At 33.9% G+C, this 16,198-nt stretch overlaps 2 protein-coding genes across 3 annotated transcripts in view; one reads left to right on the top strand and one right to left on the bottom strand.

Annotated features, from left to right (window-relative positions):
* The window catches only part of LOC136976813 (zinc finger protein 62 homolog), a 56,756-nt gene that overhangs the window by 18,070 nt on the left and 22,488 nt on the right, over positions 1-16,198 (top strand). For both annotated transcript variants that reach the window (XM_067272208.1, XM_067272201.1), the window contains one exon: positions 9,954-10,113. The gene's annotated coding sequence lies outside the window, so the exon portion shown is untranslated. The remainder of the gene's footprint in view (positions 1-9,953; positions 10,114-16,198) is intronic.
* On the bottom strand, positions 6,078-7,745 carry LOC136977224 (uncharacterized). The gene has a single exon (XM_067272698.1). The coding sequence runs from the start codon at positions 7,743-7,745 to the stop codon at positions 6,078-6,080; it is 1,668 nt and encodes a 555-aa protein (XP_067128799.1).

Below are 16,198 nucleotides of genomic sequence, written 5' to 3'. Positions count from 1 at the left end.
ATGATTAAATGGACTTCAACACTATAATTGTCAAAAATAAGTTGGAATTGCTAAAAATAGAGTAGCTCTTGATAGAAAGTTTTTTCCCAGCATGACTGTAACTGAAAACATGCTCTTTGGAAAACCAGAATGCAGTTGCTCTGTTATCTTATTCTTTCTGCAGCTACCCCATCATCAGAAGAATTAAATTAGAAAATATTGTATTTTTAGCAAAAGAGAACTTAAAAATATTTTACAAATGCAATGGGATATGTTTAATGGAAATTTATTTTTAAAAATATCTTTCTTCAATACCCAAACAATTTTGGATTGTTATTTAAATCTAAGGGTTATTCTATTAGATATTTAATTTTGAATATTTAAATCAATTATATGGTTATTCTATTGAATGAATATTTCTATATGAATACTTTTGTGAGTGCAGTCAAGTACGGATTATAATAAACATTTTTTATTTAATAGAAAGTAAACTCTTGTTTTTATATAATTTCTGATTACGAAAGTATATAACATACCGGTTAATGTTACCCTTGGTGCCAAGATGGCGGCTCATCTCTGATTCCAGCAAGGAAACAGAGGAACGCACATTCTAACCTAACCTATTCTAATAATTTGGTTGCTAATAATTATGGTAATTTATTAGAATAGGTTAGGTTAGGTTAGAACGTGTGTCCCACTGTTTCCTTGCTGGAATCAGAGACAAGCTGCCATCTTGGCACCAAGGGTAACATTAACCAACATATCTTATAAATATATTTTTTAGATATTCCTAATATTTTCGTAGAAATGTAAGAATGTGCTTATAGAATAAATTTTTATCTCATGAATTCTTTTGCGAGTTACTGTATGTAGTTCAAAGTCCTAATTATGCAGGTTCACTGGGAGAGTCCCAGAGTATGGCAAAAAGTTTTAAATTCTCAGATTCCTAAATTGAGGTTTATTCTTCTCACATTTTCTCAGCATGCAGATCAACTTTTGGGTTATAGATTAAAACAGACTAAATAATAGGTGACAGCATTTTGATATTGGAATAAACCATGTCAAAGTGCCCAGAATCAATTCAGGAGTTGGCAAGCTTAAAGTTAAGTAAACAAGGACAAACTTAAGGATGGACAACAATTGTACATAAATAAAGAGAATTGTAAATAAATGCCAGCAAATATGGCAAGAACTGTATTACTCAACATCTATCATGGTAATAGATAACTTATAGGATTTTACAAATCAAAGCAATAAATGTAAGTCTATGGTGAATGGATGGAAAGTGCTTATCAATTCTAAGCAAAGAGAGGGATCTGTCAGTATGGAATCTGTCCACCTCAAACTGCAATGCAGCACTCGCATCGTGATGACAGGCTCATCAAGTGATCAAGTCACTGACCGGCTTGGTGACTTTCTAACCATCACTACTAGCAATTGTGTTCATTCTTAAATTTTGGACACATGTATGTGGTACTTCCTTACATATCATAGAGTAAATTGAAGATGGATAAATAAATTTTTGTTGTTTAGAATTTTATTATTTGCTGTTGTTAAAAATAATTTTTCATTTAAGAAAAATGTTTGGTTCAGAATAATGTAGAAACAGATATAGAATGGTAATGAGTTCTGATATATTTTTAACTTTTTATTAAATTGTTTAATGTTTAATGAAAGATGTTTATCTGTAAGATTCATTCCAATACGAAAAATTTGGAAGGTTTGTTAGTGTTTTTGTCAGAGACTTAAAGGTTCTTCTATTAAAAAATAAAAGCTAGATATTGGTAAAAAAGATAACAACAAACAGAGAAAGATAATAAAGTGAACAGATTAATGATGAACAAGATTTAAATATATTTTTTGGCAAATGTATGAGGCTTGTGTAGATTTATTTTAAGACAGAATCATCTGTTATATTCAGTAAACAAGGCTGTCAGAATCATTGTTTGTTTCACTTATAAATATAGTAAATCTGTTGTTTTATGACTGTTCACTTTATAACTCCCTATTTTTATAACTAAATAAGCCTATAAATTTTCTGTTATGGTTGTTTTAAATTCTATAATTAAGCACCGAAATTTTTTTATTAAAATAAAACTTTGCATTAATATATTAGAATAAATACTTTTAAAAAACAACTTAATTTTGAAAATCGACAAACTCAATAAAATTTATTGAGAAATGTTTTTGCTTTTGATCACTTTGGGACCTTCCAAATGATCAATGTCAACCACTAGGGATCAATTGAAAAGTGTTTATTAAAAATTATTAATTCAATGGGTTATGCATATGACACTTTGGGATGGTGTAAATTTACAGACTAACTAAGTATAGTAGATCATTTCTATGAAAATGGCATATGGATTAATACTGGCTCACTAGATTTATTATTTTATTATTTTTACTGTGTATCATTCTTGGATTGTGTCCAGTATCAAATCTTGCAGATGGGCCTAATAGCAGAATGTTTTGTAGTGAAAAGTATTTACACAAAGTAGATTATACAAGAAAAAGAAACTTTATTTTTGTATCCGAACAACATTTTCTACAAGTTTCAACTCTTAGACAAGTTCCATGTTTTCTTTTCACTTGCAAGACTGATATATACAGTGTTTCTTTTTGTGGAATGGCACAGTCACAATTTCTACTTTTCAATGATAACAAAGCATGATGGTATGGAAACTTTACAATCACGGGCTGCGTTCTTAATCTAGTATATTAACCTACTTATAACTAAATTATTAGAATATACGTATAGATAGAAGAGGGGGAAAAAAAGAAATCTTAGGACGGGTACCCAATGGCCCTTGAATGTACAGTACTTTTTGATGGTTCAATTTGGATAAAATCCTTCTTATCTGAGCCAGTTTCTTTCTCTTCACTGAACTGCTCCTTAAGTGTCTACAGTGAGGTATGTTCTCCGAGAAGTTGTTTCTATTGCACTTACGAATAATGTCTTTATGCATCTCTATCTCTTATACCAACAAAATAAAACCTTTTTTATATCCCAGTACAAACAGATTTAGATGAAACTAATGTTTTTGACCGTTATCGTGGTCTTCGTCAGGCTATTGACCAGTATAAATTTGGGTTAGTGTTACCTTATGTAGCCAAGATGGCGGCTTGTCTCTGATTTCAGCAAGGAAACAGTGGGACGCACGTTCTAACCTAACCTATTCTATTCTAATAATTTGGTTGCTAATAATTGTAGTGAGTATGTTACCGGTAAGGATCGGTCTCACAATTGGTGAGGGAAATTAAGGGCCATACAAGAAATGACACGTGAATACTAGGAAGGAATTACTAAATTTTATAAATATAAACAAAAAAAACGTATAACATTCAAAATCACTAGTATATTAATTACAAAATAAACAAAAACCCGCTTATTCTAACAGTATATATACAATATGTAACAGTGGTGCGTACATGCTGGACTGACTAAATACGTTGAATATCATTCGTACAAAACAAAGACCTCACAACAGATCGGCGTACTACACACACTAATAGGTTGTCCTCCTTATCGTAATTCTCACAGCCACCTTGATTACGCTATCGGTATGCTCGCCTTGTGGATGCACACGGATTATCTCACGACCTCAGTCCAGCCACTATCCGTCCTTCCTCGCTTACCTTCTATGTCCGAGCTTCTCACTCCTATATCCTCCGCTGGCGTGTTTCCTCTTACCTCGGCCAAGTCCCAGGAAGCAAAAAGGTGCTCCTGCATGTTAGACACACCTTTTTATAACCCTTCGCCATTCGGGGCTTTTGGTCAATCACGTGAGGTTGCCACAAACAGGGGTGCGCGACAACGGAAAATTTTACAAAAATAACGCGACAATGGATTTTACAAAGAAAAATATATAACGCGACAATGTATGGCTCCCAAGCAGGGCCGGTCCCGATACGCGAAAAAAATATTAAAAAAAATGTACATATAAAAAAATAGTGGCGGAGCACTACATAATTATGGTAATTTATTAGAATAGAATAGGTTAGGTTAGAACATGCGTCCCACTGTTTCCTTGCTGAAATCAGAGACGAGCCACCATCTTGGCTACCTAAGGTAACATTAACCAAAATTTGAAACTGGAATTCAAACATGTTTAAAATTGTAAAAATCTGTTTGTACTGGGATATAAAAAAGGTTTTATTTTGTTGATTTATCCTTCCCAGGGATTGTGCAAGTTGTTTTATCTCTGATACCACTTTCTCAAGCCCTTGTCGTCTGCTGAAAATGACCTAGAGCCTTCCTTCTACACTTCTTGTCTCTCTGGTGTCTAGCCAAAAAGTGGTTAGCTAGCACGAGTTTTTCTCTCAGGGTTTTCCTCCTATTGTCTTTTCTGCCCCACCCTAGCTGGGAAGGGTTAGGTCAAATAAATTCTCAGAATAAGGAAACAAAAGATGTACAAGAACAAAGTGATAGTGAAGGATTAGAATAAAATATGATAAAAATTTATACAATATACATAATATATGGCATACTGCCACACCTGTGAGACAAGTGTAAAACCTTAAACAGTTTGGAGAAATTTTCTGACAATATGACAAGTTGTCAGAATAGTAGCTTATTGCAAAGATCTGTATAAATTTGAATGAATGTCTATTATTTTCAGGCTTTTATGTAATGAATGAGTGATAACTCCTGTGGCAGAGAATTTTTACAGCAGCCTTTTTGTTGTTCAGTAAGAATGCTGTGTTCATCAATGTGATTGTGGCGACAGCTTTGGTCGCAAATCCAAAAGTCGCCACCAGGAGGACCCCTGAACTTAACAAACTGGCAACCTAACGCATTGACCTCACTTTGATTTGGACCTCGCTCTAGACGCTCGTGTTCTTGCCTCTATGTTCGACTTGTACAATTGCACCATATCTCATGTACATAATAAATTTAAGTTTTTTGTGTATTGTAAATAATTATGTACAAAGTAGCGCTACAATGATCATATATTTTGTTTGTGATGCAAGATGTAAGAATCTTGTAAAATTTTGGAATATATGTAATTGGTCTGTACTGTGCAGGGTCTTTGGTATTGTTATTTTTTGGTTTCATGACGGTGTGCCCCGTGTGAGAAAATTTGGCATATCTTGTAGATCGTTGATAACATGTTAAATGTTTAGCTAGTTTCTGGTGCAATAATTAAATTTTTTTATACCAGAAATTGTGAATGTTGTCTACACCAGGTATTGTCCAATTGTATGCTTTCTGCATTGTGAAAATGGATGTCTTGTGCATTTATTTCAACACAATTCATACTAAGTGTATCCTGCATATCTTTGCTCTCCTCTTTGATCCAATCTCCATCAGCATTGTCTATAGCCTAAAATGTGTTAGTGATTTGTGTTCAGTATTCAATTATAACAAAAATCCATTCATATGCAATAGCTATGTAACTGAAGTCTTGTGATCCCTTAAAAGTTTAGTTTGCTTTCTTGCTGAAATTAATTTTTGTACTCTCCAATTTTAATCTGATAATACACTGCTGGCCATTAAAATTGCTACACTACGAAGGCTGCACGCAACAAATGCAAAATTTGCATGAAAAGTACAGAATGTTGGGTGCTCTGTACCTCAAGATTACCTATCAATTTGATCATGCCTTCCTTTCATTATACTTAAAGTGACCAACCATCCTCCTTTTGTAAGTTCTGTCCTCCCTCAAAAAGTGTCCTACATGTCCTCCTTTTTGATATTTGAAGACTAATCTGTAAATCTTCATTAATTATTACGCCTTTGTGTCCTTTTTATCTTAATTTAAATTTAATTTGTATACTAGTACTTTTTATATATTAACAGGACTTATTATACTGGAAAATATGGATGCAGATATTTAGTCTTATAGATCAAAAATAATGTTTTTTATGGGACAACCGCTACTACACCGGATTAAACTAATAAAACCTACTTAAAGCCTGTTACCGGTGAGCTTCGCTGAAAATCGTTACAAACGTTTTCGAACTATAAAGTTCTTCTTCAGGTAACTGACGACCGTTAATCGAATGCAATTCGAATAAAATCCTAATGGAATACGATTCCGAATTCTATCGCTTGGATCGTTGACGTCATCCAGGCATGCGCTCTTACCGGCTGTGTACTATCTTAAGTTCTTGTTTATGAGTGCTTGCCATGCCGTTGACAGGGCGATTTCGTCCTTATTGTTGATGCAGTTATCTTCCTTGAGATTAGCCTTATATATGCACAGAGCTTCCAGCCATCTAAGATGGTTTACGCATTGAGTTGTGTGAATTATTTTGGCTTGATTGAGAAAAGGTTCTATTTCCGGATCCGAGGCATAGATAGCAAGAGCGGTGGTGGACCTCGCGTGTAAAATATCACTCTCGTGTTCTTTTAGTCTTACTTCCAGGGAGCGCTTCGTGGATCCTACGTAGATTAGACTTCTGTCTGTTCTATGGTCCATAATCGGGATGGAGTACACGCCCGGAAGTCGTTCCTTGTTGGAAATGTCTTTACCGTTCTTTAATATATCCGAAATTGTAGCGCATCTTCTATAGGCTATGCGTATATTCTTTTTCTTAGCTATTGATCTGTATATTGCTTCAAGATATGGATTATATGTGACCGGTATGAAATTAGGTCTAACCTCCTCGTGAAGCTGGTTAGGTTGTGGATCTTGGCTATTGTGTTTGCGGATCAATTTACTTGCAATCCCTTGGTAACCATGTTTCTCGGCTATGTGATGTATACGATTCAGTTCGGCTTGTAAAGAGCTCTGGGATGACGAGTGTGTATAAGCCCTCTTAATTAAAGCGTTAAATGCTGCTGTTTTATATTGCGGCGGGTCGCAGGATCCTGCCGGTATATAGAGATGTTCGGCCTCTGGTTTACGGTAGACCTCTGTGTGGATGGACGTTTGGTCGATTTTGATGTTGATGTCGAGGAAATGCGCTTCCGTAACGTGTGCTTGGTCTATCTCTAGGGTCATGCCATAAGGATTATCATTGAATGCCCCGACAAACTCTGATATGTCTGGTTTCCGTCTCCACAGGATGAGAATATCATCTATGTATCTTTTATATAGTAAGATGTTCGGTGAATACTTCGTGATGATCTTAGATTCCAATTGCCTCACCACCATCTCACATAGATCTCCTGCGATGGGGCTGCCCATCGGGACCCCTCTACCTTGGGCATATGTGACCCCCTTGAATTGGAAAAAGGAGTTATAACATAATAGATGCGCCAATTCTAAAACCTGTTGATGCAGAGAGCTGTCATTTACGATGTTAAAGAGTTTGTCTCTAAGGGCGCAAAATACCGGCGGTAGTTTGATTGACGGGTATAACGACTTAAAGTCCAACACTGTTATGAAGCCGGGAGATGCTGGTAACTTTCCGAGTTTGGATAATAGTTCCGCTGGGTTCGTCAGAGCATATGGGTATCCTTCCAAGTCGTTCGATAGTAGCTTATGTGCGCGTCTCTCCAGTTCAATGGTTGGAGCTCTCGCTTTGTCAATAACGGGTCTTAACTGTTGACCCGGTTTGTGGGTCTTCGCGAAGGCGAAGATCCTAGGACTGTCCGGAGAATCTATTACGATATTCCTTAATCCAAGGCGTTTAGCTAACTTCGTGTTGGAAAATCTTTTGACTTTCGCTTGTAAGCCATCTATGGCATTAATGGGAGCCCTGGTGCATTGAGTGCTGTTAATATGTTCCTCTATACGACTATTGTACGTATCCCGCTTCATGAGAACGAAAGAATGGCTTTTGTCGGCTCTGACTAAGGTGACTTTATTTAGTTGCATCCATCTTTTTGTGCGTTCCACGTTATATATTATTCGTTTGCTGTCCTGAGAGCTACTTGGAATTATTAAGTTTGTGTGTGGCTTTCCATCTAAAGTATTCCTTCTCCACCTGCGTTAAACCTGTTATCAGGGATTCTAATTCCGGAATGGTGTTTATTTCTTCTGTAGACGGTGTGGGTGCAAATTTGGGACCCAAGCTCAAGACTTTGTGATTGCAAGTAAATTGATCCGCAAACACAATAGACAAGATCCACAACCTAACCAGCTTCACGAGGAGGTTAGACCTAATTTCATACCGGTCACATATAATCCATATCTTGAAGCAATATACAGATCAATAGCTAAGAAAAAGAATATACGCATAGCCTATAGAAGATGCGCTACAATTTCGGATATATTAAAGAACGGTAAAGACATTTCCAAAAAGGAACGACTTCCGGGCGTGTACTCCATCCCGATTATGGACCATAGAACAGACAGAAGTCTAATCTATGTAGGATCCACGAAGCGCTCCCTGGAAGTAAGACTAAAAGAACACGAGAGTGATATTTTACACGCGAGGTCCACCACTCGCTCTTGCTATCTATGCCTCGGATCCGGAAATAGAACCTTTTCTCAATCAAGCCAAAATAATTCATACAACTCAATGCGTAAACCATCTTAGATGGCTAGAAGCTCTGTGCATATATAAGGCTAATCTCAAAGAAGATAACTGCATCAACAATAAGGACGAAATCGCCCTGTCAACGGCATGGCAAGCACTCATAAACAAGAACTTAAGATAGTACACAGCCGGTAAGAGCGCATGCCTGGATGACGTCAACGATCCAAGCGATAGAATTCGGAATCGTATTCCATTAGGATTTTATTCGAATTGCATTCGATTAACGGTCGTCAGTTACCTGAAGAAGAACTTTATAGTTCGAAAACGTTTGTAACGATTTTCAGCGAAGCTCACCGGTAACAGGCTTTAAGTAGGTTTTATTAATGTTTTTTATTTAGTTCACTTGAACACACACACTTTAAACTTGTGTTTCGGACTTGTTCGTCCTCCTGACACTTTCTGCCTGCTGAGGAGGGACGAACAAGTCCGAAACACATGTTTAAAGGGTATGTGTTCAGGTGAACTAAATAAAAAACATTATTTTTGATCTGTAAGACTAAATATCTGCATCCATATTTTCCAGCATAATAAGTCCTGTTAGTATATAAAAAGTACTAGTATATAAATTAAATTACTGTAAATCTCCATATTCGATTGATGCCAAGCCGATCCGTTGCATGTGATGTAATGTGTTTGTATTTGACATGACGGTTCATCAAGGCTCGGTACAGTGCAGCAAAACGCTATTATGAAACGCATGTGCTCTGCACAGGAGACCTCAAGAGAGTGTGCTGCATGCAAGTAGCTTAGTTTACTTCTTACCGAAACACAACACAGCACATACACATGCAGTAGAGATTATTACAGTGTATTATTGTTGCAATGAATAAAATGTTTCTTTTATTTACAATATTTTTTCCTTCAATTTATGTGTGTCCTCCTTTTCATTGTAAAAAAGTTGGTCACCTTATTATACTGTATGTATAAAATAAATGCTCTTTGCTTTCCTTCCTGGTGTAGTAATTTTAATGACTATCAGTGTAAATAAAGCATCACTGTTAAGATTTGAATAGAATGTTTGGATTTTGAAAAACATGTTAATTCCAAAATACTTTTTAACATGAAAAAATTAACAATAATACTCATCTTCATAAACTTCTGTTAAAAAATAAAATATTTATCTGTGATTATATTGTAAGTTTTAATTCATAATGTTTTACATTATAGCAAATTTATACATTGTTGTATATATGATGTTAATAGGTATATAATTTAATTAAAATAATAATTGATTATTTTAATATTGTAAAGAGTAAAGCAAACTGGATCAATATATCAAAAACTCATACGAAAAGACACTTTTTCTCTTTTCAGCAGTATTTTTAATTCACATTAACCGTTTTGGCTTTGTAAAGAAATCACTGAAGAAACTGGCAATCTGAATGTGAAATTGTAGATTTCATGTTTAGATTGGATTAGATTAAGTAGGCTGAAAATTTGCATTAAAATACTACTAGAAAGAGAAAAGTTGTCTTTTGTATGAGTTTATGAATATAATGACAGTTTTAGGATTACTGATTGATTTTTGATATTTGTTTTTACAGAAGAATCAAGACAAAAATTAGATTAGAAAGCACATTCAAATTAAAAAGTCGTCATTAACTGAAAATTCATATTCACGATGAATTTTGGGATAATTATCTGACCGTAAGATGGGAATTGCTAAGATGAATTGAGTGAATGGAAATCTAGCTTTATTATATTGTGAGTATAAAAAATTCAAATTTTACATTTTTTCTATATTCAAATATTGGTTAATGTTACCCTAGGTGCCAAGATGGCGGCCCGTCTCTGATTCCAGCAAGGAAATAGTGGGACGCATGTTCTAACCTAACCTAACCTATTCTAATAATTTGGTTGCTAATAATTATGGTAATTTATTAGAATAGGTTAGGTTAGAATGTGCGTCTCACTGTTTCCTTGCTGGAATCAGAGACGAGCTGCCATCTTGGCACCAAGAGTAACATTAACCCAGATATTTTTAAAAATTATTTTGTGTTGTTCCTTCCATCATGTTTTTCATAAAATGTTATTTTCATAGACATATTTTTTCATAATAGATTTAATGGAAGCATTAAGTGCTTGCTTTTTATTTGACAGAATATGGGTTCAAATTTCACTTCTAGGAAAAATGTTTGTACTTTTTGGTTTTAATTCTTAATTACTAAAATGTCATATAGATGATGATACTAAACAGTAGGCTGATGGACTGTGTGTTTTATTGTTATATTACTACATTATGATTACAAAATAAACATTGAACACAAAATATTACTGTTACTGTCACTTTTTCTTTAGTCTTGTCACAGTTCTGACTTGTGAGCACCACTCTAAACATATTTTTTTTTCTGGTGTTTTTCATACATGGTGTGCAAACAGTGTGTGTAGAAAAACCTTGTCATACATTGCAACTTTCATGAATGAAATGCTTAGATCCTTTGCTTTCCTTCCTGTTGAATCTCTGATAGGCTTGCAGCAACATGTATGTTGAAAACATTTACAATAATAGCTATCAGATATTGCCTGAATGTAGGGACTTTCAGGTCCTGGACCAGCCATTGTCTCATGAGCTCTCTTTTTTGGCACTGTTTTTTTTTTGCAATACAATACATATCCATTCACTAATGTCATTGAGCATGCGTAGAAATTGTAAATAAGAAATTGATTTTCCTACTGCATCACATTGTACATTTGATTAAATGAATCAACAGTACCCTTTTGTTGAGTTGTAAAACTCAACAAAAGGCGTTTTATAAAGTTTACAAGTCAAAAAATAAATTTTTAAATGAAGCAGTCTCTGATATAGAAAACTGTGCTAAAAATTACCTAAACATTTGTCTCAAGCAACATGATATTTATAGCTAGTCATTCAAAGACCTTTCTTCAACAACAATATGTGCAATATTATTCTTGGTAAAACAAATGAAGGTAGTAAAGTGGATATAAACACTTTCTGCCTGGAAGTCCAAAAAATGTGCAACGTTGCCAACTTATGCTGTCACCAGATAAATGATTAGTAATCTAGGATTAAGAGTTAATTGGTTAAATAATTGTAACTTAAAATATATAGTGTACATTTAAATAAAATAAATCTTTGTGAAGTTTTATTGAATTCTTCGTTGACCTCATTGCATTAAAAATAAAATAAGCTACTCACAAAACCTTTTAACCGCAGCCTTTTTTATTACTATCCAAATGTTTTCGGTCATCTTTAATGACCTTTTTTAAGAAAAAAACTAAATCGAATGCTGACAGATTTATACTAACAATAAATTTGCTTTTGGAATGCTTTTTTAAAATTTTTCTCAGTGCGCGCACTCATAAAAATATAAATTACAATATAAGTGAAAATAAAGTGAAAAAAATATAATAAATCATTAGATAAATACATACATAAATAAAATACAAAAATAACTAAAAATGTAGATTAAAACCAGATTGCACCCGTAACTGGCTGCCATATCGCCTTTCTATAAATTATCTTATTATTTACTGCCACCTTTTATACTGCTAACTTCTTTCTTAATACAACTTTATATAACACTGGCTCTCCATGCTGCCGATATCTTACTTGCCTCTCTAAAGTTGATCGCCTGCCCTTCGTGGCTGGTTTTGTATATACAAGGTGGCAGTAAATAATGATACGATTTACAGAAAGGCGATATGGCAGCCAGTTACGGGTGCAGTCTGGTTTTAATCTACATTTTTAGTTATTTTTGTATTTTATTTATGTATGTATTTATCTAATCATTTATTATGTTTTTATTCATTTTATTTTCACTTACATTGTAATTTATATTTTTATGAGTGCGCACTAAAAAAAATTTTTAAAAAGCATTCCAAAAGAAATCTGTCAGCACTCAATTTAGTTTTTTCTTGAAAAAGGTCATTAAAGATGACCAAAAACGTTTGAATAATAATAAAAAAGGCAACTATACTCAAACACCAGAACACTTACTGAGCTGACTGCAATTTTAATTTCTAAAGTTTTCAACCTATTTTTTATAGGTCATCTTCAGGAAAATTTTACAGTTCTACATTCGAACATAAAGCTTTTGAATGCTCGCGACATTTAAAATTTTCGAATCTTTAAAAAATTTATTACATTAAAGGATTAAATAATAAATATTAAAACCAACCACAAACAAATTATTAATACACTACTAACCAACAAACATAAAATAAATAAATATTGCATCGAAAGTACATTAAACCAGTTAAAGCTGTCATTCCATCAATTTTTTAAAGATTCGAAAATTTTAAATGTCGCGAGCATTCGAAAGCTTTATGTTCGAATGTAGAACTGTAAACTTTTCCTGAAGATGACCTATAAAAAATAGGTTGAAAAAGTTAGAAATTAAAATTGCAGTCAGCTCAGCAAGTGTTCTGGTGTTTGAGTATAGTTGTAAGTAATCTGCTGAGGAAATGAAGATTGTAATAAAAAAGGCTGCGGTTAAAAGGTATTATGAATAGTTTATTTTAGTTTTATTGAATAAAAACATTGTTTAGATTGTTTTATTTTTACTTCTTGATGTTAATTACATTTTTATAATCGATTTCTTCCTCCTGCCTGGAGAGCACTGAAAGAATTTTTTTTTTTTAATGTTAGGCCTTCAGACTAACCCATAATGGAGGCAATTTGATGGCAATTATTGGCAATCTACTTACAAATTAAAAACTGCCTATGATGATTTTAGGTTTTGACACAAATTTAAACACCCACGCTGATAGGTTGATGCCTTCACTGTTTAACCATTCAAATTTAATACATTATAAATTATTCGTTTCCTTTAATAGCAATGACATTATTTTTTAAATAGAATTTAAGATGTTTTTGATGATTATACTTTAAAAATTTTTTGATTGATTGAATCATAAGCAGAGTAACATGCATATAAGCAACAAGCATATACAGTTTTTACTCACATATAAGGCAATCTCGCATATAGGACGAGGTGTGACTTTAAAGATCAAAATAAAGAAAATTAGATTTATTAATACAATTCTGATTTTATTTTGTTTAATCACAAATAAAATATCAAATGCACATAAATGCACACATTGTCCTGCTGTGGTCTTACGCCATAATTTTTTTGTATATTTTATATATATATATATATATATATATATTATATATGTATATGTATATGTATATATGCCTCTTTCCCTTTATTTCTCTACCCTTTGTTCTCTGCTCTCTTTCTTCTGGAAACTTCTCTCAGCGGGTGGCAACGAACTGGTTATAAGACAAAGAAAAAGGTGTGGCCGTCGGCCATGTTATTCGCGTATTTTATATGTTTTTAATATGTAATATAACTAGTGTTAGAAATTCCTTTGTTTCTTTTGTATTATCTGTCCTCCTTCACTTTCCCCACCACTCCTTTTTACCCTTCGGGTGGGATTATCGTTTCCAAGAAGGAGTCAACGTAGAGAACAATAGAAGGGACGGCGTCGTGGGTCTCGAGGAACGAAAGGTGAATCAGTTTTTGGACGGGACTGTGGAGAGTGAAGAGGTAAAAAGGGAGCTCTCGATCGAGGCGGATAAGTGAATAGCAAAGACAAAGGGAAGGATACGACGAGGAAGTGAGAAATTCACCGAGAACACGGGAAGATAAAAAAATAATCAAACAGGACTCAAGAGTGGCATCCCACCAAGTATTTCAATATTCAACTATTTTTATCTACATGTATATATTGTTCATCCCTGTAGTTATAAGTAGGATAAGCTTAGTTTTAAGATCTGCACGCGTATAATTTTGTCGGGTTCCGCTTCGAGCGCGGTTTTTAGACGGAGAGAAAAATAAGGCCTTTTTGTAAAGTTGGGATTCATAAAGAACCGGCTTCTGTTCTTTCTGACGAGAATAAAATCGCACATTCGTTAGAAGTAACGTGTGTCAATTATTATTTTGTGTCGGTCTGTTCGCGGAAACCGTTACACCTCGTCACGAAACATCACAAAGGGATAGCCTGCAGGGGCTAAAAGAGTGATAGACTGGCCACAATTTGGGCCGAGACGACGAGCTGTGAGGACGTGTTTAGTGAGGTCTCCAGGAATTTCGTGCCGACGGGAGCACGAAGGAGGCAGCAAACCAAACGTTACGGAATCTAGAGAAGAACTCTAGAAATCTGATACAAAAGCTCTTCTGGAAGTCTATCGAAAGAACACGAAGTAGAAAATTCGAACACTACGGTCATCGAATCTCGTATCGTCCAAGAAGGCCCGAGTTATAGCCACCATCACAAGTTCACTAGCTAAGTTTGGGTACCCGTTCTTGTCTTGTTCTGTCCTATTATCTACATCTTCTCTTTTCCTCTCTAGCATAAGTAGTTTTAAGTAATTAGTTATAAGTTTCTTTTTTGCGCCCCTTCTGTAACGCGTCGCTTACATCAATTCTTTTGTCGCGAGTTTTTCGACTACGATTCTGCTGAGTTTTAAGTGATTTTGTAAAAGGAGTGTCGGAATACAAACGTGTATCGAGAATCCTGTATAATTTAACAAACGCGGGTGAAAATTAAAATAAAGTTGTTAAAATTTCCTTTATCCTCTCGTTGGACTTATTTTTTCACCACGTGCATTTGACCACATGCAAAAATTACTGGCATTTTAAACTTTAAAGAAAAATCTTGTAAAATTGACAACAATTTGTTCATGTAAAGCTGGACAATCTGGAAACTTTTTCCAATTTGTAACAGTCAAATCCACTCTCCGTCGATTACACTTATGAGTTTCTCCGAATTCTGATTTCCGAATAATCATCTGTTTTTTCTTATGGGAATGAATTAAAACTTATATCAGGCTCCCATGTGATTTTGGAATTCAATTCAGAAGCTTTGCTTATCCTATTGCTACTCATCTTAGCATGACAATACATATGAATGATTCAAATGATAAAATACTTTGTTTTTAAGTATGAGGGTGAGAATCTGGTAAAAAATGCAAATACACAATTGACAAAAATTATTGCAAAAACACAAAAAATCCTTCACTTGCACGTATAGGGTGTTTGAAGCAGTGAAAAATTAATAAAAACCTTGTCTTATATGAGAATAAATACAGTAACTTACCTCTCTATATAGGCCTATTTACAAGAACTATATCTGTAAAATCGTTTTAATTGATAAATATACTTTTAGTTAATGATCATTTTAAAATTTCTATGAATAAAGGAAGATTATCATTAAAGTTATGATAATAGTATGAATATTGAACCTCCTTAATGATAAACAAGTGAACTATAAGAATATTTTAGTTGTTTAGAATGATTTATACAATAATGCTAATCAATTAATAAATCATTTGTTTCAAATGTTTGTTACATTAATGATATACTTTGAAGTAACATTGTGATTGCTATATTTTGAAGACAAAATGCTTCATTTTCAGATACTTTCATGCAACATGATTAAATGAACAGACTGTGTAATAAAACCTATTTCTTATAAAGTTTTGATTAAGAGACAAACTTATATTAGTATTTAGTATTTAACATCATGCAATTAAATTGTTCAAATTAGTATTTTAGTATTTATGCTGGTGATCTAAAGCAGTGGTGTGCAAACTGTTTTCATTTTCGACCCCCTATTTTGTGTAAAATTTTGTCACGACCCTTGGATAGACAGTATACGTTTGTTTGATTGTCAACGTAGTTAAAATTGAAATTCTTTTGGATTTGCACTTATGTTTCTGCCTTATTAGAGGGCTGAATAAAACACACAATTTTACGAAACAATGGTTTTATTTATACATATGGCTATAAATATTTATTTAACAAATAATACTTTTAAAGAA

This window comes from Centruroides vittatus, unplaced genomic scaffold, assembly GCF_030686945.1.
Source record: "Centruroides vittatus isolate TY-2023 unplaced genomic scaffold, ASM3068694v2 contig_1112, whole genome shotgun sequence".
Taxonomy (NCBI): domain Eukaryota; kingdom Metazoa; phylum Arthropoda; class Arachnida; order Scorpiones; family Buthidae; genus Centruroides; species Centruroides vittatus.
This window is presented reverse-complemented; position numbering and strand designations above follow the sequence as displayed.

Coding starts and splice junctions, on each gene's coding strand:
- LOC136977224 (XM_067272698.1), bottom strand. CDS start 7,745: ATGCAACTAAATAAAGTCACCTTAGTCAGAGCCGACAAAAGCCATTCT.